The following is a 26,345-nucleotide window of genomic DNA, read 5'->3' on the forward strand; positions in this document are numbered from 1 at the left end:
ACACCTGACTGCTTGCCTCTTTCTACCCTCTACCTGCTCTCCCAATTCTTCCTTCTCAGCGGGCGGCTCCCTCGTCCTTCCTTACCTAAGTCACACCCCAAGTTCTCTCTACTTCTGGCTTAGAGTAAAACTTTGTCATCAACCCTCCATGTTTTGCTCCACGTCTATAAAGGGAACTTTGGGAATATAAAAATTCCTTTTCTCTCCCAAAAAGGCTGACTTCAAAACTCAGAAAAGGCTGACTTCAAAAGTCAGCTCTGACGCTCAAGACAGGTCAGCGACCTCTGCATCTTGGTGTTCTCCGACCCCCCTCTGAGGGGAGAAGGCCACCATGTCAATGGACAGAGCCACGGTCCCTCACTGCTGACAGGGGAGAAAGCGGTGAGCAGGGCCTCAGCTCCAGGCCCAGACCCTACTGTGGTCCTTCCAGCTGACCACAGGCAGCGACCAGGATTCCCCTGGGGGCCCAGCCTGGAGGAACTTGCCGCCAAGGCCTGGGCCCCCTGGCTGGCCCATACCTGCGTTTCTGGCCTTGGCTGCCACGAGTGCAATGGCTCCGGGGAAAAGGGAAAGCAACTGTGGCCAATAGAAAGGGAGGATTTGGATCTTGTTGGAGAATCTAAAAGGGAGAGAACAGGGCAGCAAGAGTGGGCGAGAAGACAGGTGTCCTTCACCGTGGTCACCTCCCGTCTCTCCCCAAGTCACCAGTGAAGGTCACATCATTGTAAATTCTCGGTGCTGTTCTTGTGGAAATATTACTAAGTGCTTAGCTCTGCACCCAGGTGGATGTGGGAGCAAACCACAGTCAGGCTGCTGTGGAGGCAGAGGGAAGTGGAAACTGGAAGCCCAAAGTTTGATGAAATCTGTGAGAACGTGACTTTGGGCATTCTCCAGCCTTTGCATATGTCTTCTTCAAGAAAATTACACCTAGAATGCAAAGGACGGGGAGCTCCAAATGGCATCTGGTTCACATAGAACAACAGAAAGAAGGGTCCCTTCAGGCAGGGGAGGCAGTGTCCTGGGAGAGGGTGATGCTTTATCTAAATAATAATAGGTGGGAATGCTTTGGCAGGCAGAAACTGTGTGTGAAAGGTCACTCTTAGCAAATGGAAAGAGTCAGCTAGCGTGGAGACACAAAATGTTAGGGAACCACAAGGAGCTGGCTATGACCTGAGTGTAGAAGGCAGTGATTGTATGTGTGTGGATGTGTGTGTGTAGGGGTGGGGGGTGGTTGGGAGATCATTTAGAGTTTCAAGAACAGGTCTAGAAATGCAGACAGGATCAGATCCTCTCTGTAAGCCATTCTCTTGAGTTGCAATTTTCATTTCTCGGCTATGAGAGGCAATGGAAGTGGATGAAGCATCTGAAGAACGTTTCCCAACCAGAGTGCTCTTGAATGATGATGACGGGTTATGTGGAGCAGATGCTGTTGCTGCCCATCTCCAAAGCCCATAGGCCCACTTCTGAGCAACCCCACAGCTGCTGGGGGCTCCCCAAGCAGCTGGGTCTTTCTGCCTCCTTGCTGGAGGATTTGGGCAGGTTGCTTAGCCGGTGCACAGGACACTCTAAAATGCTGAAGATTTAGGGTCCCAAGACCCTAAGGAGCAGTGGTCTCATGTGGGGCACTCCCCCCCACCCCATCCCTCAGCGGGGCTACTGCAGGAGGAGCCCCTTTGCCCGCAACAGTAATTGCCTCATCAATAGTAAATAGAAATGATGTATTTGGGAACATCGATGAGTGAACGTCTAAAGCAAATGACTTGGCTCTGTGGTAGGTTGAATTATGTAGCCTGACAAACACATAATCTTCATCTGTGTCCTTATGGGTGTGAATCCACTGTAAATAAGACCTTTGGAAAATACTACCTTTACTTCAGGTGCGGCCAGTGAATCGGGATGGTTCTTAATCCCTATCTCTTGAAGCCTATCTTCATTTGCCAGACTGCTATCACAAACAACACAAACTGATTTGGGCACAACAGGATTTACTGGCTCCCAATTTGAGTCCAGAAATCCAAAATCATGGTATCAACAAGTTTCCTCCTGAAAATGTAGCTTGCTGGTGCAGGCTGCTGGCAATCCTTGGGGTTCCTTGGCTTGTATGTCTGCCTCTCCTTTTTACTCTTCCAGTATTGCTGATTTCCTGGTTCTCTTTACAAGGGCTTCAGTAAATCAGATTAAGGTCCAGCCTGCCCCAGTTGACCACACCTTAACTAAAGATAACATCTTTGAAGCATCCTATTTACAGTGGGTTCACGCCCACAAGGAGCCAGATGAAGACTAAGAATATAAAGGACTTATAAAGAGAAGAGACTGGATGCCCGAAGTCAGAGGAAGCCACAGGGAAGAGCCAGAAGCCAGAAATCAGCAGGAATCAGAAAAGCAGACACAAGGAGTCAGTGGTCGTTATGTGACAGGAACAGAGATGCAGGCCAAGAAACCACAAGGACTGTGCCAAGCCAGCACCAGAAGACTACAAAATTCAGGGAGACAGGATGGGCTTGCCAATGACTTGATTTTGGACTTCTAGCTTCCAAAACCGTGAGACAAGAAGTTCTTGTTAAGCCAACCAATGTGCAGCATTTAATATGGCAGCCTGGCAAACTGAGATAAACCCCCCATGCTACTGGACCCCAGACAGCCCTGCCCCTTGCCTCTTTTTCCCAAAGTCTCTCCTTCAGCTCATACAGCCATGACTATATGGAAAGTTGTCTATGACTGGCTTTTAGAAAAGGAAAAACTTGGTCTTTGTTCACAAACAGGTTGCTTCAATATTTTGGTGTGAGCCCACAGTGAATTATTGCCTCCCATCCATCCCACTCAGGGGCGGCCCCAAGGGCAGTGGGGAAGTAATCCTCCCCTCAGGAAGAGCTTCAAGCAAATTGTGATTATCAAGTTTATGCGGAGGGAAAAGTGGTCAGAGGTAAGGATCTATGAGAACTCATGGGCTGTGGCAAATGGCTTGGCTGGTTGATGAGAGGCCTGAACAGAGTAAGATCAGGAAATTGGAGACAATGAGTTTTGGGGAAGAGGCATGTGGATGGTCTCATCATTATGGGCTTCAGGTGTTCAGCTTCTTGTGTCTCCATTATTGTCCACCAGAGAGCATCCCCTGCAGAGAAGGCACTCAACATGTAGGTGGACGATATGTCTGCCAGCCTCTGCCCATGACTAGCACAGTGCTCACCAACGAATGGGCCACTGAATGGACAGGGATAGAGGCTAGGTAAGGGCCCAACAGCAAGGACTCCCTTTCACCAAGGCTGCTCTGACTACTGCTGCTGATAAATATCCAACCTGCCAGCAGGCAGCAATGATCAACACTGATCTTCAATATAGCACCATCCCTCAAGGAAATTAACCACCCACTTAGGAAGAAGTTGATTACATTAGATCACTTCCATCCTGGAGGGGGCAGTACTTTATCCTACCAGGGTTGATACTTATTTCAGTTTTCCTCCCCTGCCTGCCATGCCTCTGCTAACCCCATTATCCAAAGAGTAACTGAATTCTTAGTTGATTGACATGAGATCCTGTGTAACATTTCCTTAAACTAAAGAAGCAAAGATAAGATAGTGTTCACATGACCATAGGATCCACTGACCTCCATACACTAAATATCCCAGAAGCTGCAGGTGGATAAAACATTACAATGGCTTCTTGAGGGTTCAGCTCAGGTAGCAGCCCACAGACAATACCCTTCACCCTTGTGCTATCACTCTCATTGTTTTATTTGGGAGGATTTATCTCCCCACTAAATGAAAATGTAGTGATGGCAGAATGAGAGATTTAGGTCCCCAAGGAAGAGGTCCCACCAGGGGACATAACAATAGTTCTACTGAGCCTAAAACTTCAATTGTCATTGGTCATTTTGGGTTCTTCAGGGGGTAGATCAGCAGGCCAGCTATCAGAGTTAATGTGCTAGTAGGGTTAATTGGCTTTGATTATCACAACGGGATATAGGTGCTCTTACAAAATGGAGGCAGGGAAGAATATGTCTAGAACTTAGAGGATTCATGGAATCCTCTTGGTGTGGCCGTAAGTTAAAATAACAGTAAATGGGCAATTCAGCAACCACTGCCTGGAAATGTTAACTGTGAACACAGACATCTAGAGATGAAAGTCGGGGTCACCCCAGCAGGTAGTGATTTACATCAGCAGAGGCACTGACCGAGGGCACGGCAGCTTAGAATGGACGGACAGGAGGGAGGGAGATGACATCAATTACAGCCCCAGCAACACCTGCAGAAACGGGATGGTAAATCATTTCTAACCCTCCCACTTTTTTATTCTACTTTAGAGACCAGGGCTCACAACCACCTTGAAGCAATGATTTCAGAGCCTGCCCAGTGGGGGGCACAGATGATCTCAGCAAGCCCGGGATGGTGGGCTATAGCAGACATTGTCGGTCTCCCACCCCGGGTCTCCAGGACCTATCTCTGACTTAACCTGCAGAGGACACCTTCCAGGCAAACGACGGCTGCCCACCCCAGGCACTCCTCTCTCTGTGTCAGGGCCTGAGAGCTTTACCTGGTGCCAGAGAAGCTCGCTCAGCTTGACACAGGGCGGCCCAGACTTGCTGGGGATTGCAATCCCCAGGAGCAAATCTCAGCCGGGAAGGACCGCCATCACGGGGTAAGGACCCACAGCCCTGTCCCACAGTAGAACAACTGCACAGTGCAGTCAACAGTCCTCAAGGGCCCCAACAATGCCGAACCCCTGCTGCCCTCTCAGCACATGCTTCATTGTGCCTGTTCCTGAGCCGCCCTACTTTTCTCATCCCTTCATTTGTGCTTCCCAGGGGCCACCTCCCAAATCAACTACCCACTCCCAAGTCCTGGTCCCAGGAATCCAAATCAGGGCAGTGCTCCATTAGAGAAAAGGAAGGCTCTGGATGGCTTATAATTCATATTTGCACACTAATGGTTCTGAATGTTCTGTACTAATAAAAGTCAGAAAAAACAAAAGCAAACAGAACGAAGCCCTTAAAGCCTGATGACCTCGGTATTTCCTAAATGCGTCTGTGTAGTGGTTAAGTGTGGGAAACAAAGGCATGTTGTTTCCATGGAAGCAAGTTACTTCCTTGACCACTGAGTCAAGCTGTCCCTTATGATTATCGGTGCGGAGCACGGTCTTGGCTGGGTAAGCACACCTGCAGGCAGAACAATACATATAGAACAGAACAACCTGGGTAACAGGATTTATGAGTATAGTTACTGATTCTTATAATAATAGTTCCAGTAAAGTTTGTTGGGTTTTCATCAATCACTAGTTAATATAGTATGAGCTAAGGGTAATAGGTAACTTGATTTTGTGCTGAATGTCACGTAGGTTAGGGGTATATATACTAGCCCCCCAACTCAATAAACTTGTCTGATGAGCTTGAGAAATCAATGCTCTCAGATCCCCTGAACCCAATCTTTCTTTGTCTTTCATTCCCGATACCTCGGGTCGCCGAACAAGACTCCGACAGTTAAGAGAATGGACTTAGGATCCAAGTAGGCCAGCCTGGAGGGGTGGCTCCATTGTTTACTGCGAACGTGACTGGTGCCTTGCGCTGGGTGGAAGAGGGGCCCTCCAAACTCCATGCCCACCCACGCTCAGGATGAGAGCTTATTCGGAAACTTGCCCACGTAGTTGGTCAAGATGAGGTCATCCTGGAAGAGGGCAGGCCCTAAATCCTTACAAGAGTAGTGAACACAAAGGCACAGAGGGCAAGCCGCGTGAGAACCGAGGCCGCGACGGGAGCGCCACATCCACAAGCCGAGGAGCGCCAGGGTTGCCGGCAACCATCAGAAACTAGATGAGGCGAGAGAGGGCCCTCTCTCGGAGGCTTCAGCTTGAATTTGGACTTCCAGCCTCCACAACCAGGAGGAAACAAGCGTCTGTCGTTTTAAGTCATCTGGTTTAGAATTAGCACCTCTCTAAGCCTCAGTATCCCTAACTCTAAAATGGGGATAATCGTGCATCTACCTATTGGCACTGATGTTAAATGAAATAAAGCCAACCCCTCCTACCCACAGTGAGTGAGTTATTTGCAATTATTTGATCCCAGAATCTTTTTGAGTAACACTATTAACACCTGGAACACGGAAGAGTGTTTGCAACTTTTGGTACACATTCCTGCTCAGAAGCTCTGACTTCCCCATCATGCTGGGAACTAATTCCGTGCGGTGGCTTTTCTTTTACAGAAGCCGTGAAGGCATCAGTAGAACGCAAATGGAGAGGAGAGCTGGTATCAGTTAACTCCTGCTCATCAGATGCTGACATGTCACAGGTCAGCTTGGCCTCAGGAACTCCTTGAGGTTGACCATTTTTGCCCCCAACTTCTTTGCTGGGGGTGAACGGTGTTTCAGGAACATAGAATGTAGGAGTTGTCTGTACTCTGGCTGCCAGAACTACCCGGTGCTCTGGTGACTCACCCGCCCCAGCCTGAGAGACAAGATTGGGCTGCTCTGGTACCGAAATAACACAGGGCCCCGACAGAGCCCCGTGCTCAGGGCCTGCTAAAGGAAAGACGATGGGCAGCGGCTTCCTCGCTGCCCTGGGCCCAGCATTACCCCTTCTTCCAGCTTAGGAGGCCACAGCCAGACTTTTTGAACATTTTTCTAACTTCTTAGAAGAAAAACCTGTTGTACATAAGAGCGTGACCAGCCAGGCCCGTTTCACCCATGAGCTCCCTGGTGTCCACCAAGCCGAGCCGAGGCGGCTGGGAGGAGAGGGGAGGCAGCAGGTGCTCTCACCTGGCTTTCCTGGAAGGGCTCCACTTGCCCACGCTCAGAGGGACAGGCCACTCTGCGAGAGGGAGGGAGACTAGTCCAGGCTTCCAGAGAGCCCCCTTTGGGCAGTGAGGCTAGAAGTTAGCCAGTTACAACTAGAGGCCTACGGTAAACCAGCGCAGCCCGGAAGCCCAAGAAGCATCTAGAGCGAGGAACTTGAACGCAGCCTTTCTGTTTTTTTGTGTTTTTTTTAAAGATTTATTTATTTTTATTTCTCTCCCCCCACCTCCCCCCAGCCTGCTTGTCTGTTCTCTGTGTCTATTTGCTGTATCTTCTTCTTTGTTCGCTTCTGTTGTTGTCAGCTGCACGGGAATCTGTGTTTCTTTTTGTTGCGTCATCTTGCTGTGTCAGCTCTCCGTGTGGGCGATGCCATTCTTGGGCAGGTTGCACTTTCTTTCACGCTGGGTGGCTCTTCTTACGGGGCGCACTCCTTGCGCTTGGGGCTCCCCTACACGGGGGACACCCCTGCGTGGCAGGGCACTCCTTGCGCACATCAGCACTGCGCATGGGCCAGCTCCACAAGGGTCAAGGAGGCCCAGGGTTTGAACCACGGACCTCCCATGTGGTAGACGAACGCCCTAACCACTGGGCCAAGTCTGCTTCCCCTTTCTGTTTTTTAAACGCGACCTGGCTCAGGCGCTGTGGGTGTGCAGGATGGGTAATAGAAAAGAGAACCCTCGTGTGACTCAGCTTAGACTTTACCGTGTAATGTCCCTGAATGTTGACTTTGCCCCGGAAAGACAGGGATTGGAAGGAGGCCTGACAGCCTTCCGAAAAGAATGCAGGCAGACACGTTCGTTTCCACCGGGGTCCCCTTTGGAGCAGGACGTTCCCACGGCTGTGCCTGGGTGCTCTGGTCGCCCAGCACGAGAGGCCCCAGGCGGGGGGCAGCACCCAGAGGAGGGCCCTTTCCTAGGTGACAGCAGCCGAACCAGGGAGGCGCTCCAGAGCGAGGCCGGAGGGCCCGTGCAGCTGACGTCCTGTCCAGGACAAAAGGCAGCTGCACTGGTTTGGAATCGGCCAGGAATTCCTTTGATCAGGCCAGGGCGCCCACAGTGGCTTCCGTCAGCGAAGCCACTCCGGGCAGGAGGACAGGTTCCCCTCCGCTCTGTGGGTGTCACCGACCTCCCCCGTCTGCACTGAACCAGGGTTTCTTTGTTTTTCCTGGTTTTTTTCTTGAGAGGGCACTGGGCACTGAGCCGCTGCTTGGTTTTAGAAACTGGGTGGGGTGGCATTTGGAAGCACAAATTCTCACCGAGGTGTTTCAATCTGAGACAATCCACCGAGGAAGCAGAGTAGAAAGGGGAGGACAGGAAAACAGGATTCCCACAGGGAACGGCCTTCCAAGTCTCCCTTTGAGAGGTTAAATTCTTTTAATTTAACGTTTAGAGATTAAATTCTGAGATTCTGTTTCAAATCTATGGGTTCCCTCTTAAAAATAACTTATTCCCAAATAGTTGATAATAACGAGCTGATTACCTGCCGTCCTTGCCCTGGGCCAGCGGGCTGGGCCGACTCACAGCCAGCTGTCTTTTATGACTACTGGGTGACACCCTATCACCCACAGTCTCATGCTGTTCACATCCACAGGAGCCCATTTCTTCACCAGACAACAAAACAAACACACGTCTGTGCTTTCCTTTGTTTCGTTTATTTCTGCAGCTAAAGACAGTCAATTCTTGAGGTTTCTTTTCCCACACTTGAGGTGTGTCACACTCATCCCTGCCACCCCTGGACTGCAAGGCCAAGGAAAACGCACTGCTCACTGTGACAAGGCAAGCCAAGCTCACCGAAGAATTGTCTCAAAAAGCAAAGGGCTTTGCTCCTCAAGGAGTCCCAAGCCCAGTCTGTCTTCAGGATCTTTAAGCCTGAACCCACTCTACGCAGATTAAAATAAAGTGATCTTTAAACCCCCAATACGCCTGTTTTAAAACTCCTTTGCAAGAATAACTGTTGCAGAAAGCATGAGAGTTTCCTCTGCTTGGCAATACTTTTGTGAAAAAAGACTCTTTCTTCTTCTTCTCCATACTTCTTCTCTATACCACTGACTTTTCTTCCTAGATTAACGGCTACTTTTGCTCATGATAGTCAATATTCACATCTTTAGCAGTTCTTCCAACGACAGGAATATTTTTTAAATTTTGACTAAAGGAAAAATTCTATCATAGTATTGAGAAGATTTTAATCATTTTCTGTAGTTATGAAAATAAATTTGGAAAAAAAACACAAGAAGTAATAGCATCATCTTTCCCTTTTTCCTTTTCCTAAAAATATCTGAATAAATTAACAAACGAGCAGAAACAAACACATTGAACCAGATGATTTTGAAGGAAAAGTGACCATTTTAATAATTTTATGGATGAGGATATTGAGGCCAGTGAGGTGCCCAAGAGGACAGCTGGGATGAGACTCAAATCTGTCTTTTCAGATATGCCTAGAAAAACCAAACCAGTCGATCCAGCATTGCTATTTATTGTATCAGTAGGGAAGTCTTTGGCAGGTATTCATAGCAATAATCAACCTAATCAAGTTATTGTGACTATACTCTTTGCTGTTTTCCTTCCTTTAAATAAGGGAAGCCTATTGAATTTTATTGCCAGCCCTGCAGTATATGGTTTGAAGCTAAAAGAAATTACACTCTACAGTGACCTTGTGTGACAACTTAAAGACCTTGACATATTCCTTCTTTGTTAACATGAAACAGTAAATGGTGCTTAGAGTATCTGGCTACTCATAGTGTGAGTGTGAGATAATTGTTTAGGAACCTAGAACTCCTTATTCAAAGGGAAGGGCAAAGGGTGGAGACTCATAATTACAGAGCTAAAAGCCACCTAAGCTTTACACGGGAAATCTGATGCCATGCACTGATAGGATGGTTTCTCAAATTCTTCCCTATCCTCCAGAATTCTCTGGAATTTTCCTTCTCTGTTTATGCCAAAATTGTGTCTGTCCTGGGGAAATGAATCAACAAGGGATGGTAGAGCTCTACATTTGGGCAAGGTGGAAAGAAACTCAAAATTATAGCCAAAGTAATAACACTTAGTGTATCTTCATCACAAATGTTTTGGGCTGAACGTTCCCAGGAAATTGTGTTCTTTTCCCTAAACGTGCACCAGGAGGATAAAGCGTGTTATTGACTGGGGAGGGGGTAGGGAGGAAGTTGGAAAGATGGGGAAAAAAATTCAAAGATCGAAGTGTGTGCTTTAGAGAAGCTTGTGATCTGAGTGTATTTTCCTGTATGAAAGGAAACCCAGTTTCTTCATCTCCAGATAACTATTCTCTTCTTGAATTAATTGTGTGACTTATTTTAAGACATTATTTTTCACCTTGTTAATTATCACATCAAGTCCTTTACCAGTCATAGAATAAATCTATTTTTTTTTTTAATTTAATTCCCCTCCCCTCCCCCGGTTGTCTGTTTTCTGTGTCTTTTTGCTGCGTCTTGTTTCTTTGTCCGCTTCTGTTGTCCTCAGCGGCACGAGAAGTGTGGGCGGCGCCATTCCTCGGCAGGCTGCTCCCTCCTTCGCGCTGGGCGGCTCTCCTTATGGGTGCACTCCTTGCGCGTGGGGCTCCCCTATGCGGGGGACACCCCTGCATGGCACGGCACTCCTTGCGCGCATCAGCACTGCGCATGGGCCAGCTCCACACGGGTCAAGGAGGCCCGGGGCTTGAACCGCGGACCTCCCATGTGGTAGACGGACGCCCTAACCACTGGGCCAAAGTCCGTTTCCCGAATAAATCTATTTTTATGTGCTGTATAAATAATCATCTAGACTGCATTCCTCCAAGTTTATGATGAGAAACATTCACCATGTATTCTGCCCTGGTATATGAGAAAAATTCACTGTGAAGGACCAATTGGATACCAGAAGCAGGAGAAATTTCTCCATCTTCGCATCATGCCATTCTGCAACCCTTCTTCACATTTTCTACACCATGGTAGAATTAACCCAAGACCACTGGTGGGAACTCACTATCAAGTGGGAAAGCAGACAAGGGGAAAGCAATAAAAAGACTGCTATACCCACTCTAAATGGGCAAGGGTCCCATCACCAGGGCGAGGCCATGATGAGAGAGACAACCCTCAGCTAAAGGACACAAATGCTCCCTGGGGTGATGTATTCCCACCAGAAGTCTTGGTCCATTTCCCTCTGGTGGCCCCCCTAGGTAGATATTGTTTGATATCCGTGTCTGGGGCCATGGTGCACTGGGAAACAGTCTAGGAAGTGGCCCACTGGACTCCATTCAAAATCGGCCATGGGCTGCCTCACGTGGGCAAGACCATTAAAACTGAGAAAAAGCGATATTCCATTTTATCTAATGCTCTTGCCCCCTGGTCAAGATATTTTTAAAATATTTCCTTCCCCATATTTAAACACAAATAAAAGACTAAACTGGAAATGAGATCAGAACACCTGGTTTATTGGGAAAAATTCATAATGAAAACTGTTTTCAATCATTTATTCTCTAACTTACAAAATAATAATTTGCTATATAAAACAAGTTGGTTTTCATTATGCCAGTTAGGACAAATGGTAAAAAATAATAATAATATACCTGATATACAACATATTTGCCATTCAGAGAAACGCCACATCCCTGAATTCTCCTGTTGCATACTTTACATCAGACATTTAAAATCTGTTTTCTAGGGAAGACCAGGTTTTTAACTATATTTCCATTTTTGTCTACAAATGCCATCTATCAGAGCTGTGTCTATATGATCAGAGCCAAGTCAAACCTGAGATGAAAAATTCAAGCAACTTCTTCTCCTTAGGCTATCTCATGGCATTTTTGTGATGGAAATGACCCTCCTAATGCTGTATTACACATCCTGATCATATCCACCCAACATAACAAATTAAAGCAAATCCATCTTTCGAGCCGGTCCTGAGCGTATAGACACCAAACAGTGCAGATTTATTAATACAGCATTTTCCCATTCCCCAACCACCCAAACCACTTTAAAAGAGCAAAGCTCATCTTAACAGCCAGGAAAAAGCACTTCCCAAGAGAATATACCAAGTCCACATGAAACTCAGCAAAAACTCAATTATTCAGAAATTAATCAAATTCTCATAAACACTATGCAATTAGAAAACTATTTTGCTTCTTTGAATAGCTGAAACACTTGAAAAATATTTAATTTTTGCATTTCTTTTAGAATGTTTGCCCCTGACCATTTTTACCAGTATCTCCTTCTCCTTAGCCCTTTAGCAGATCAAATCCATTCAGTCTGGGGAAAAGAGAAACTGGAACAAATTATTTGAAACTTGGAAGCCTTCCCGTTTCCCTGTTACAGTGGTAAGTTTCATATTCACCTTCTTTTACAAATGCAGTATACATGTTATGAATATATAGAAGCAAACAGCAGCATATTATACGTAATTAGTTAAAAGAAAAATCTTGTCTAACTCCACAAAACACACAGAAAAGATGACTAGGAAGCAATCGTACCATTTCAGAAATATCTTCCCTCAAATTATGTTAGCACTTTTGACTACTTTAACAATATGGACATGCTTATAATGCTGCCACCACCCAGGCTCGAGGTAGCCTGGAGAAGACAGTTTCTTTCCCTGACATCCGCCTGGACAGCAGTGCCTTCCTCCTGCTCGCCCCCCGGTTAGGCAGATGTGTAGAAGTACCTGGGCTTGGCATTGCCCAGGAGGTCGTCCTCGTAGTTGGGGAGGCAGCAGAAGAAGAAGGAGCAGCCAATGAGGATGATGGTGGCCGCCCACCCGAAGCCATAGGCCCAGTTATAGATGTAGGTGGTCAAGGAGTCGTCGTGAAGGTTGAAGGTCTGTGTGTACTTCACTGGGTAGATGACCAGCGAGATGATCTGGAACACGGCTGAGGGGGAAAAGCCAGAGCATGAACGCGCGCCGGCGGGAACGAAAGGAAGAGCAAGCCTCTCCCAAGGCGCTTTGCCTGGCGAGAAGGGTTAAGTCCACCTCAACAAGGGGGCTGAGAGGGCCCGGGGAACCTCAAGGCTGTGCAAGGGAGGCATCTGTCACGGAGCCGGAGAGCAAATGGCCGAGACGCAGACAGAAAACAGCTGGGAAGCCCTCCAGACGCGAGGAAGCCTCACTAAGCTGCAGGAGAAGGGCAGAGCAGGGGTACAGTGAGCAAACGGGGCAAGAGGGGTCTGCTTCCCCATCCTCGGGTTCCTGGGCCACACTCAGGTGGTCCATGCACACACATTCAGCAAGAACCGGTGATATTCAGTAACACTAGCGGCATATCCGTGGACTAAATGAAGGACCCAGAGAAACAATGAACCAAGGAAGGAGATGAGCCATGAAGAGAACAGAAAAACCTGCAGGCGGGAGGGACGCAAGAATAAACAGGTAAATGGAGAGATGGTGATGGGGGAAGAGAAAGAATCAAGATGGGAGACGACAGGGCTTTGAGGAAACTGAAGGGAGGATTAGACAGCAAAAGGCAAGCCAAGATTTCTAAAATTGTTGGTGTAAGAATCACATCATCACAATGATTATTAATCAAAATATTAACATTTCAAGCAACATTAAAATACTTTTATTAAGTCTACTTCTATAGTCCTTTTCCATAATTTTATAAAGCTATAATGAGTTTGTATAATATATATACATATTTTTGCGATGTCATGTCTGGCATTTTTTAACTGAATATTTCTATACATACACTGCCGTGTCCAAGGGTAATTTAGCTCTTGTAATAAGAGGGCATTACCCTCCACAATGAGGGAACACCTGCATTTCTTTATCAGCTTAATTTTTCTGAACTCAATGTACAGGTGTACCCTAATGAAGTTTTATTTTATTTTGTGTTTCTTATTGCTTTAACACTGTAATTTTGATCTGTTGCTTTGATTTCTTGACCCAATTAAAAGTTAACTGTTCCCTGACAATTTGTGAAGGGCAATCATGGTCACAGCTTTAAACATGTCTCAGATTCTTGTATGTTTTAAATGCAAACTCTTACTAGTTAATTTGTCGCTTACTGCAAAATATTGTGTAAGACACAAAATTGACCTTTCTCTAAGTTAATCTCTAACTTCCCTAGTAATGAATGTAAACATTATTTACCCATTTTGTTTCATCACATAATTATTTGTATCCATTTCCATAAAATCTAAATTGGATCAATGCTCAATTTTTCTTATTTTAACTCAATATATGTAAAATTTAAATTATTACTGTGAAAAATAATCTTAAAAAAACAAGAGCTTATTCAACTTTATTAAGCTATCTAGACATTCTATCCTTCTCTATACATTTCATATTCTACTTGTCAACCTCTTTAATAGAGGGGACAAGTTTTAAAGTGTAGACTGAGAACGCAGAGTTGAGCAGGACGTTTAACTGAGGTTTGTTGAAGCTCACTGGAGTTTCCTTTACAGCCATAATTTGCACTACCTTGTCAGATCAAGACGGCTGTTACCGGATTTAATGTTTTAATGCTAAGAGGATGCAATGGACCAAAGAGCTGTACCAGGATTTTTTCAGTTAACGTTAATGTCTTAGTGTGCTGTATCTACCGGTGTTTTAACAGGCATCCACCTTGTCTTCTAAGGCAGGTGAACGGAAAATAATGCCGAATGTTTGCCTGAAAAGGTCTGAGGAATTTGAATGACAAAAAAATGAAGTATGCGAAGAACAAGGTCCTTCATCTTTTATGATGCCAGGCCATTTCTGGTTTTAAAATATCGCTTGTAAAGCAAACTCTGAAACCTGAGGAGCTTCGGAGTAAGGCAATTTTTAATCAAGAGAAATTTAAAACCACGTAGCCAGGGAGGCTGGGCTATACCTGTCCCAAAAGGTTGTCTGGGGCCACCTTCCCCATCTCGGCCAGGGCCCCCTGACCCCACTCGTCCTACCCCAGGGGCTGGGAACTCTTCAAAAGCTCAGGGCCTTCCTACTGGGCCTGCTGGACCGAAGGGACCCTTCTCGCCACAGCACTGCTGAGCTGCCCAAGACCCCCCGGTACTGGAACCCCAGCCCAGCCGCTGGGTCTCTCCTCCGCCCCTGAGTCTAAGTTCCTGTCCTGAGAAGCAGCCCAGTGCCCCCTGGCCTCGCTCTGCCCTTACCAGCACCCCCGTGTACTCCTTCCAGAGGAATCCGGCTCTGCACCTGAGCCTGGCTCTGTGGCAGGGCCATGCCTCTCCAAAAGACGTTCCCAGTGCCAGCTCCCTGCCTAAACACTTCAAATAATTCTTGCTAGTGCTTACATGCCGCCACTGAATGTTCACTGGGAGCGCCCTGGATTCGAGGCCCACCAGCCTGCACGCCCGAAGGTCTTCCCAGCTCCTGCGTCTACCCTGAAGGGGTGCGGTTCCAGACCTGCGCCTCCGGGACCCCTCCCCACTGCAGGAAGCCGTCTCCTGCCCCCCACGAGCCCACGACTCCTCTCAACGAGTGCAAAGGCTCGGGGACGCCCTGCCTCCTCAGCATGGGGGTGCCTGGGACACTGAGGAGGACGGGCAGGGGCTGCCTCAGAGCCAGACCCCTCCCGGGTGGACCACGCTGGCAGGTTCCACCTGACATGGGCCACCCAAGAGGGTAGTGACCTCCCTCAGGGGGCCGGGAGGGCACCGCCCGCCTGAGGCTGGGAGGAAGGGGACACGGTCCTTGAATCCATCCCTCCCACGCCACTCCTGGCCCCACCACGCCAGGACGGTCATTGTCATGGGCCTCCTTCACGGAATGACACAGCCCTGCACGGACACCCAGTGACGGCAGGGACGGGCTTACCCGCCAGGGCCAGGAGACCGCCGATCACTCTCAGGAAGACGAGCATCTGGGGTCCACAGAGGGCGAAGAAGGACAGGATGAAACAGATGACCAGGATGATGAAGCCGCAGAAGAGCATGGCGGCCGCCGCCCTGCCCCACGCTGCAAGGAAGGGACAGAGGTCATTCGCCAGTCGGACGCAGCTGAGAAAATCACTCCCCAAGCACCGCGCGTTTGCCTCTTTCTCTTTTCTACTGACTGTACTTGGGTGGAGGGGCAATTTTTCTCTGAGCAGTACCTAAACTGCCCCATATTTCAAGGAAACAGCAGGTGAGGGGTTGCTGATTGACTGATTTCCCCTCTTTTATGGCAAATGTTTGCATCTCTGAAATGAAAGTTGGATATGTTGAACTGTTTCCTATTTAAGCACTTGGCCATATAAAACAGATATCCTTAAATGGCCCATCTGACTTCCAGGATCCGACACCACGCCAATAAACAGCATCGATTGGGACTGCACAATCCAAGGGGCAATCTCTTTAGAAGATGTGTCAACTAAGTTCAAAAGGATCTTTGCTTTACAGCAGTGTTTGGTTGGTGCAGAAATAACCACTGGAAATGCATTTACGACTAGGCAGAGATGTTAAATCAAACCATTTATTATAAAGCAGTAGCGGTAGTTTCATTTAAAAAAAAAAAGGTTTTGTAGCAAATAACCTTTCTAGACTTTTGCTTATACTTGAACTTCTGCAGTCTCCCAAATTGGTTTCACAAGAGTCCCTCACTGGTGCTATGGGCCCTAGAAAGAAGCTGAGTGGGGCTGGAAGTGCGTCTGAAGGCCTGGCAGGGCATTTCCGGCCCTGTGGAAGGGAGAGCCATGCTACAGGCTAACAATTCCACGCAATAATCCCTACTGTTCGACCTGTACCGACTGGTAACATCTTTTCAAATGCAACCTTCTTTCTAGACAGAGTAAGTGACATTCATTAGGTAACGACTCCGGGCCAGGCACCGCCTAGGAACTTCCCGGGCACTAGGGGCCTCAACCCTCACCAGAACCTTGAAGGCCCACACTATCAGCGCCTCTTCTAGAAATGAGGAGGCTGCGGCGTCCGAGCGCATCCCGCCCGGGCCCAGGCCCCGAACCCCCAACCGGCTGCTCTTCACCGCATGTGAAAAGGTGTGCGCTCTTGTAACCAGCACAACCGCAATCCTGACGCCCCCTGGATCCTAAAGCTTTTTGTTTGTTTGTTCTTAGGAGGTACCGGGAATTGAACCCGGGTCCTCAAGGCGCTCAACCACTGAGCCACACCCGCCCCCCAATCCTAGATCACTTGACAGGTCAAAGCAACACAAAGGTAGGGGCAACACAAAGCCGGCGGCTTTGGGGCCAGCCGGAACTCAATTTGCACCATGGCTGCACCTGACTGCAAGAGTGTCGTGAGCCAGGGGGGCCTGGGTGGAAGGCACAAGCGATCCTTCGCCGCCCTCACTATTCCCAGGGCTGCACGTTCTGGGGTTGCCCCACAGTCACCAGGCTCTGCACGTCACCGTCACCGGGGGCGGCCCCTCCCCCCTCCAGGGCATCTTCTACCTTCACCTGAGAGACAGACCTGGGGCAAGGGTCCCACCCCTTCGGCAGAGCCCGGCTGCCTCCAGAGCCCCCTAGCTTCGTGATGACTGGGGCAGGTAAGTCAGGAAGGAGAGGGGATCCACAGCTCCCTGCCAGGTCGGGAGGGGGCTGGGACAGCGCCCACCTGGGCCAGGTTCATATCCACAACCTGTGTTACTTTCCTCCACATCTGCTTGCTCTTCCCATCAGATCAATGAGAGATCTGATAGACAAGGTGAAACAGAAACGCTGTATTTTGTCAAAGAAACAAATGAAACCAAAACATGAAATTGCAGACGTTTCTGTCCTCGCTTTTTTTTTCCTTGACTTGGAAGTTAGGAGACTTTCCAGAGAAGGGGCACTGTGCTTTGGGAAGGACATTCATTCATCAGAACGTCTCAAAACCTAGTCTGTGGATGACTCTGTCAAAATCACCAGGGGTGCCTTTTAGAAACACAGATTTCAGGGCCTCCCTCCAGACCGACTCAGTCTCCGGGGGTGGTGCCTAGGGATCTGCGTTTTACCAGCATTCCTTACATCCCCATTAAGGTTGGAGAACTAAGATAGGTGATGAGTCTCCTTACAGGACAGATTTAGCACTGCCCAAGGGGTAAGACTCACACGCTCGCTTCTGAAGACTTATCACGGCTCATGCTCTGAATTCAATCGTAAAACTCAAATAAGCAGAAACCTGTTTCTCCTTTTACATTGAGGTCACAAGCTTGCAACTGTGTAAAGAAAGGCAATAAAACCCACACACGCATGCTGGGAAATGTAAAGGCCAGGTGGAAAATTTGCATACCCAAACGCAAGCTTTTGAAGCAACAAGAAAAACATCCTAACAAGGAACACATTTCAAAAGCCAATCCTTTACTCTCACAGATCATGGTTTCCAAAGTATATAGCCATGGAGGGGGTAGCTTAGTGGTTGAGTGCCTGCTTCCCACACGGGAGGTCCCGGGACCTCCTAAGAAATAGTACATATCGAAGTTTATTATCTAAAAGAGAACATCATTTAATTCCTTTCTAGTGCCCAAAACAACGCATAAATCCCTCCTCAGCTATGTCAGAAGGAGTCGTGATCGCCATAAATCAGACATTTCAAGAACTTTTCCTACCCTATGTTCAATCATTTCGGTTTACATCTTGCTTATTTAAAACGCTGAGTCTAAAGAAAGTCAAAGCGGAAACTTGAGTGGCAGGTGTTGCTTGTAAGAGGCTGTCCTGGGAGCAGACCGTGTGAAAGTGGCTGACTGCAGCAGGTTGACTCATTCAACGCTCCTTCAGGCGGGGCTGTCAGGTTCCTGCCTGTTTGGGGAATGGCAGGTGCTCCTCGGGAGGGCGAGCTGCTTTCTCATGCCACCGGCCAGTGGTTTCGGTGATGACACCCGCCCCGAGAGGCGTCTGCGAAGGGACCGAGGGGCCCGCAGGCTCGGCACAACTACAGCTCCATGGGGTGCATTTTGAAAAGTTCTGAGTCTGCACCCCAAGTACCTTTGACCCCCAATCCCCCTGAATTACTCAAGGTGAGCCAAACATCTACACACTTACCCAACTCTCCCGGGAACCGGTTATATGTTTATATTATGCCATAGTCTAAATGGCTCCATCTGTGCCAACCCCAGAGGAAAGCAGCAATTTCTAAAACTCGTCCTAAAGCCACTTCTTTCATGGCTCGACAGCCCTAAGGTCTCTGAGGACAGGCTGTCCACCTTCATTCTGAGCATGTCTCTTCTTCACTGTCATTTTCTAAAGCTTTATTCCCTTTCCTAACTGGGGGAAGGGGCACAGGGGAGGTATGCCATATGTTGGTTTCCAGAAATTACAGGCCAAACCACAATGTTTCCAGGCAAGTGTGCTGACGAAAAGACCTGTAAGGCCAACTGGTAAAAATAAAATAAAATAAAAGTGAAAGTAAATAAATACCGTGAATGTCAAGTTAGAAATGATAAATCAAACTGAAGTGGGTTAAAAAAATGTCAACTTTTATTTTATGAGTAGAGCACTGCTAGTCATTTTAATGGCTGGTAACACCTTGGAAATTCTCACTAATTTCCCCCCAAAGGCAGTCCTTTTAATGGATGTGCTGCGGGGGGCAGCAGCTTTACAAGTGGGCCCTGTATGCCACCAGCCCAGGGCCCAGCCCCTCACTCAGTGCAGGGCAGACCCCCACGTGCCACCCAACTGGTGACAGTCCCTCTCCAGGGCAAAGGAATCATCTATTACCCAGGTCCCTGGCGAACCTGAGAGTTTGTCAGATTCCCCCATAGTGTTCCTATAGGGTTTTTTAAAAAGGAATTTTATTTTTTTTGCAATTTTTAAAAATTAATTAATTTTTTTCCTTATTTTCTTTTAAATGTTGCATTAAAAAAATATGAGGTCTCCATATACCCTCAACTTCCTTCCCCACTCCAACATCAACAACCTCTTCCATCATTGTGGCACATTCACTGCACCTGGTGAATACATTTTGGAGCGCTGCTGCACCACATGGATAATGGTCTACATTGTAGTTTACACTCTCCCCCAGTCCACCCAGTGGGCCATGGCAGACATACATTGTCCGGCATCTGTCCCTGCAGCACCACCCAGGACAACTCCAAATCCTGAAAATGCGCCCACATCAAATCTCTTCTTCCCTCTCCCTACCCTCAGCAGCTACCGTGGTCACTTTCTCCACATCAATATTACAATTTCTTCCCTTACTAATCACAATAATTCCCCAGCAGAACACCAATAAGTCCACTCTAATCCATCCTCTATTCTTCCATTCTGTGGACCCTGGGATGGTGATGTCCACTCCACCTCTAGATCAAGAGGGGGCTTAGATCCCACATGGATGCTGGATGCAATTCTCCGGCTTGCAGTTGTAGGCATCTTGGCTCCCTGGTGTGGTGGTTGACCTTCTTCACCTCCCTGTTAGCTAGCCGGGGTAAGTCGAATAAACCAGAGGGTAGAAGGTGCAAGTCTGCTGAGGCCCAGGGCCTGGCTGTCACATAGACAGTCCAGAGATTCAAGTCTCCTGAGTATACACCAACCCATACACCAACCACAGGTCCCGTAAAAGTACCAGAAGAGGCACGTGTAGAAAGGTCAGAGGGCTTTTATGCCCTACACAGGCAGAACTGAAAACTGGGTGAGGCATAATCTCAACAATACAAAGGGTCCCACCGACAGGGAAATGTAGGCGTGGGTGGATGGTCTACTCAAAAAGACTGCAGCCTGCCAGAGTCGGGGAGAGGCGCCCTGCAGGGAGCCAGACCACACCTCTACACGCAAACGTGGAGCCAGCTGGGCATTTTATGAAAATACTGGGTGACTGCGTGGGTGGGGCCTGAGCCTCCCAGCTCCGCGGGGGTCGCAGCAGCCTGGAGGAAGCGACCACGGGACCCCGTGAGAGGTGGTTCTCTGGCGTCCCTTTTGGAAGGCAGTGGCGGCCAAGGCTCCGGGGGGCGCATGCCACGGTCGTGGGAGATTCCCGGCCCGCTCTGCGTTCTGCCCTGAAACTAAGCTGAGCACAGCCCGGGCTGGGGTCTTAGGGCATGTGGCCTCTGAAACGGCTCCGAGCCGAGGAGCCGGGATGAAAGGATAAGGAGCAGTGAATGTGGGGTGTGCCCGGGCACTATGGAAGTCTTTGGGGTGGAGTGGAGGCTGCCCTGGCGGCGCGTCGGCCCGCGAACGCGCGTTCAACACAGCGCCCTCCAGCGGGCACGGGGGGCGGCCCCGCTCCGGCGCTGCCGGCGCCTGCCGGCTGGGGGCGCCCTAGCTCCTCCCAGGGAGGCCATCAACCAGGTCACTTTTTTTTTTTTTAGGGCTCTGGCTAGGGCTTGACTTCCAGATTTTATAACCAATATATTTTTTTAATTATGGAAATCAAGAGTGGTCGCCGTTGTATTTTTCTAAGGCCATTAACACACACACAAATACACAAAGTATACTGCTTAAAATAAGAACATTTTAGTATTTTGGCCCCCTTTCCAAATCCCCAAGAGCATAATCTCAGTCTTTAACATTGAATTTAGCCTCACGTAAACCTCACAACTTGGTACTTATTTTCTCATTTCCTGTACACTGAAAGACCGTGGGGCTAAACGACCTTGAAATATTTCACAGAATGCTCTGGTTTTTTGTCTTGTCCATGGCTGATTTAATGAAAAAACATACACACATTCCGTGCGTTCTTTGGAACTGACAGGGTGTCTCTGGCAGAAGTGAAAAGTGAACTTCTGCCCATCTCAGGTCAGATTCGAGTCCATGCCTCCAGCCACTAGACCACCCCCGCTCTCCTCCAGGCTGGTAAGGAGTGGTTCAAAGTCATCCAGCTGCTCCACCCTGCTCCACCCCGACAAGCCGCAGCAGGCCTGGCCTTTGGAATCTACAAAGCTTAAAGCTCGAAATACCCTCCTGACACATTCTTTCTTAAAACTGGTAAAGGGGCCTGCAGCGCAAAAGCATGTGTGTGAACATGCATTCACATTTAATTTCTCATTTTATTTATACCTGAAACTGGAATGATCATTTCATGGTTTAAATCTAGATTTTCTTTGCTTGTTTTGACAATTTGTCATGATGAAACAACAACAAAAAAACAAGGATCTCTGCTAAAAGAGGTGTTTATTTAGCTGTTTCTACTACGTAAAAGAAAAGATTTGGTTCACTTGGGAGGAAAACATGTTTCAGGCAATTTAGTAATCTGTAATTCTTAAAAAACATATCAATAACGTGGAAGAAGGAAACGTTCTGCTTTCTATATCTTTCTAAGGAACTATTTACTTTTGTAAAAAAAAAAACTTCCATATTCTATAGTATTATTGCCAATATTGGCTTCAAGAATAATCTGTGTCTTTAATACCAAAAGGAATATATTAATGTGATTATGATATCAACTAATAAAAGGAACAGTCAAACATTTTCAAAGTAAAAAAGGCTTCCTTCCATAACCACTGGAATGGTGAAACCACAATACTTATTTGCTAGCACACATAAGAAGTTTAAGAACGGATGTCCACACTCAATATCGAAGTGCCCGTCTAGTTCCTCAGGGACACTTCTTGCCACACAAGACGGTGTGTGTTTGCACATAGAAGGGGGCGTCTGTAAAACTTCTCACTTCATTTTAGATCCATATTGCTGAGAAACACAGACTTTTTGGCAAGGCCTTGCTGACAAGTGGAGAGCTGCCTCCGTGCTTGCACAGGAGCCTGCACACTGCCCCGGCTGAAGGCCGCACTGCTGCACCTTCCTCCACACTGCTGCACCTTCCTCCACACTGCGGCACCTTCCTCCACACTGCGGCACCTTCCTCCACACTGCGGCACCTTCCTCCACACTGCTGCACCTTCCTCCACACTGCTGCACCTTCCTCCACACTGCGGCACCTTCCTCCACACTGCTGCACCTTCCTCCACACTGCTGCACCTTCCTCCACACTGCTGCACCTTCCTCCACACTGCTGCACCTTCCTCCACACTGCTGCACCTTCCTCCACACTGCGGCACCTTCCTCCACACTGCGGCACCTTCCTCCACACTGCTGCACCTTCCTCCACACTGCTGCACCTTCCTCCACACTGCTGCACCTTCCTCCACACTGCTGCACCTTCCTCCACACTGCGAGGCGAGGCGAGCCAGCCCCAGCCCGCAGTCCGCAGCAGCAGACCTCACAACGCCGCGTGTAGAATGCTCTGGGTCTCACCTGTGGCGGCAACGCCCAGAGGCGGCCTTCCCTGCAGCCTTCCCAGCTCTCATCTCCCTGCACCCCAAGACTGAGGGGTCTCGATCCAAGAACTGAGTCTGGGCCATGAACAAGGGCCGCTTAATGATCTCTGCAAAAGTCACCAAGGAACCACCTGGGACGCTCCATCCACTGTCATGTATGACAACCAGCCTTGCTGATCACCAGGGCGGTTTCAAAACCCACTCGACCAGATAATGAAATTCGGCTTTTTCAAAGCCCACCTTCTACGTCCAGTCAAAGGACACCCTCTACCCCGGGCCAGGGCTCTCTTTCCAATTAAGGGGGGTGGGCTTTGGCCTGCGAGCTGCTTCCCTCCTTCCCCCTACCCAGGCGGGAGGCAGCCTGGGGTCAGCAGGGCCACACCAGGGGGTGCGCTGACGCAGGGCTGCGGAACCCACCGCGCTGGGGCGCGCCCGGAGGCGGCTGTGGTCACTCCAGCCCGGGCACCTCGGCGTCGGCTGTCTTTGGAGTGGGTCACGTCACAGAAGTCCGTTTGTAAACACACAGGCGGACCTGCTAAGTGTCCGACCGGAGAGAGGCGGAGTTCCAGGACACTGGAACTAGAAGAGACCGTTTGACCATTCACAAGAACGCATTTCCCTTTAAAGACCGAGCGACTCCGGTGACTCAGTGTTCAGCCCCGTTTTATGGAGGAAGAGCTTTCAGGAATTCCAGGCATCTGGCGTTTTATTAGCTGCCTCCTGAGCGCCGGGTCCCCTTGGGAGGAAATGGGGCCCCGAGACCTGCCAAACAATTCCAGGCGATAAGATGGCCAGGCAGGGCGGACTTGCCAGAAGCCGGGGCCAGCGCCGGGAACGAGTCGAGGGACAGGCAGGACAGGGGACAGGAAGGGGCCAGGCCGGCAGCACAGCCCCCTCCTCCTCCTCCGTTTAAAGCGATCAAATCCAGCCGGCAGGGCCCCAGGCCTGGGCGCTTAGCCTCGCCCTTCTTCTTCAACGCCCTCTCCCCCTAACAGACACTCTCAGGAGACACAAGTGGGGCCCCACGTCGCTCCCAGCCCGGGGGTGGACGACACCCGCCCTTGGGGGAGGAAAGCCCCCGGTCGGGCCAGAGTCCCCCTGGGTCCTGTCCGCTCACTGGGGTCGCTCCAGCCCCGGGCGGCCTCGGTGCTGGGAAGCCAGGCCGCCCTGCTCAGGTCGACCAGTCCGCCCGGCCCCGCTTCCCTAACCTGGAAGACACGGGCTGTAGGTGGCAAATCCAATGAAGTTTTTTTTTTCTTACGAGCAAAACCGAGCGTACCCAAAAGGACACGCCCTAAACCAGAGCCAGCAGGAACAGGCCTGCCGGCGCCACAGGACTCCCGCCTGCCAGAAAGCGACCGAAAAGGCCGGGTTTTTTTTATTTTTAAGGACCCAGCGCGCCTAGTCGGGGAAGGCGTGTGTTTGGATCCCTCTATTTTAATCCTAAGAACCAGGGCAGGAGGGGGACGGGAGAGAAACTTCAAGGGGTCTCCAAGAGAAGATGCCTTGCTGTATTTACTCATCTAAACCGTCTCAGTGGCTAAAATCACCTGTTGCATTTCACCCACAAACCCTACGAAAAAACATAGTTGGCACAAGGTTGTTTGAGTTTTTTTCCCTCTCTGTTTGAAGACTGGTTTTGGCCACCCCAAGTCGCGGCTGATTTCCTTTGTTCAGGTCAGGTCCAGGGGTCTGAGCTCTAAACATGCACTTTTTTCCGAGACGGCGGGTTTACCCCAAACCTCGTTAGGTCCTCGGCGGCACCGAGGGCTTCCCGGAGGCGGCGGCGGCGCGCACTCACCGTACTCCATGAGGCTCTGGCAGCCCTGCTCGTAGGAGCCGGTGCCGCCGCCCTCGCTGAAGCATCGCCACCAGAGCGAGGACGTCTGGCCGTGGTCGCTCGACTGCAGCCAGCCGCGGCCGGCCAGCGCGATGATGTCGAAGGCGATGGCGCTGAGCAGCAGCATGGGCAGGATCCAGCGGCAGCGCTCGCAGGCCAGGCCGCAGCGCAGCATGTCGGCGGGGCGCGGGGCGCGGGGCGCGGGGCGCAGGGGCGCAGGGGCGCGGGAGGCTGCTGCGCGGAGCACGGGCGGGACGAGAGTGGCCGCGAGCGCGGGCGCCGCCACAAAAGGGAAGAGGCGGCTCGGGGAGGGACGGCGCGGGCCCCACCCCGCGGTGACTCAGAGCGCGCGCCCCGACCTGCCCGGCCGGCCAGGTGAGCGGGGCGGGGGCGCGGGGCGGGGGCGCGGGCTGCGCGGGCGGGGACGCGCCGAGCCCCGCCCCGCCCCCGGGAGCCCCCGCCGGGCCCGGGACGCCCCCCTTCTAGCGCCCCCGCCGCGCCGGCCCCCGGCCCGGGACCCTCCCCGGCCGCCGTCTCCCCGCCGCGGCCTCGGGCGTGGGAGCAGGGGCTCAGGCTCGTGGTGCCACGTGAGCGCTCCCACCACAGGCCGTGGCCGTGGCACCCGGGGGTGCGAGCGCCTGCCCCGGGGCACTTGCTCGCGCTCGGCTCGTGGCCCTGGGTCCCCCGGGGACTCCCGCGCGCGCCACAGCGCCCCCGCTGGCTCTCCAACCTGGAGGAGTGGAGGAGGGCGAGGACAACGAGCGCATTTCGTCCAGCCAACGCGCGCTGCGGCCCGGGGGCCGCCGACTGCCCCCTCTAGGACAGACCTCCCCTACCCCAACCCCACCTGTTCCACTCTTTTCAATGGCTATTTTGAGGTTTCTCTCGATAAAAATCATCCATCAGCGATGCAGCCAGCGCCTAAAATCCCGCCTCCCGGGCCCTCGTGCTGCCTCGGTTTCCCTGAGCTGCCGTGGCAGGTATCTGGAGTGGCAGCCAGGGCGGGGACTTGGAGAAACTGGCTCTCAAGGCCCCCTGGGGCAAATCGCTGGAATCCCCCATAAGGGCCACACCCTTCTTTGGACCCTCAAAGATTTCTTCTTAAATCCTTTACTTTTCCAGTTAATTTACTCTAAAAGAGCGACTCCTCGCAGACCTTCAAGTGCAGGCTTCTGTATTTCGACTCTATACTTTCAACAGAAGCAAAACTGTCTTGGGCAGCCTGCAACACCCCTAGAAGGGAGAAGATGAGAGGCCTGAGAATGCCCAGGTGCAAAACCACAGGGATTAGCTTCCACCTCTTCGTGCCACGTAAACCAAGTCCACATAGTTCTAAGGGAAATACGTTCATTTTCAAAGAAGAGCGGGGAGGGGGAGTCTGCAAAAGGTAACTGCGCACGGCGTAAAGAAAATATTTAACTAGCTGTGTAACTCCACAGTGAGGAAATGGGACTTGTCCACTTAGACTAGAGGGCAGTGAGAATGTCTCTGGTGTCTTAAAGCTCTGAGTCATTTGCGGCCAGGTGTAAGCTCCTCTTCTCGCTCCGGCGGGTTTGAGAACAAGCGTTCATTCACGCTGACGCCAAAGGAGGAGCGCAGCAGCACTTCAGGGTTTCTGGAAGAGACCGCAGCACCCTGCCAGCGTCTCCACAGTGAAGTGCCTGGCGTGTGACTCACAGGCCG

General features: G+C 50.1%; 1 protein-coding gene across 1 annotated transcript; it reads right to left on the reverse strand.

The window, feature by feature from the left end:
* Positions 1-11,180: 11,180 nt before the first annotated feature.
* Positions 11,181-24,950, reverse strand: PERP (p53 apoptosis effector related to PMP22). The gene is made up of 3 exons (XM_004470221.4): positions 24,624-24,950; positions 15,515-15,655; positions 11,181-12,632 (listed from the first exon to the last, which is right to left on the reverse strand). The coding sequence occupies exons 1-3, from the start codon at positions 24,835-24,837 to the stop codon at positions 12,406-12,408; spliced, it is 582 nt and encodes a 193-aa protein (XP_004470278.2). The 5' UTR covers positions 24,838-24,950; the 3' UTR covers positions 11,181-12,405.
* Between the last annotated feature and the right edge of the window lie 1,395 nt (positions 24,951-26,345).

The sequence above is a fragment of the Dasypus novemcinctus genome, chromosome 11 (assembly GCF_030445035.2).
Source record: "Dasypus novemcinctus isolate mDasNov1 chromosome 11, mDasNov1.1.hap2, whole genome shotgun sequence".
In the NCBI taxonomy this organism is placed as follows: Eukaryota; Metazoa; Chordata; class Mammalia; order Cingulata; family Dasypodidae; genus Dasypus; species Dasypus novemcinctus.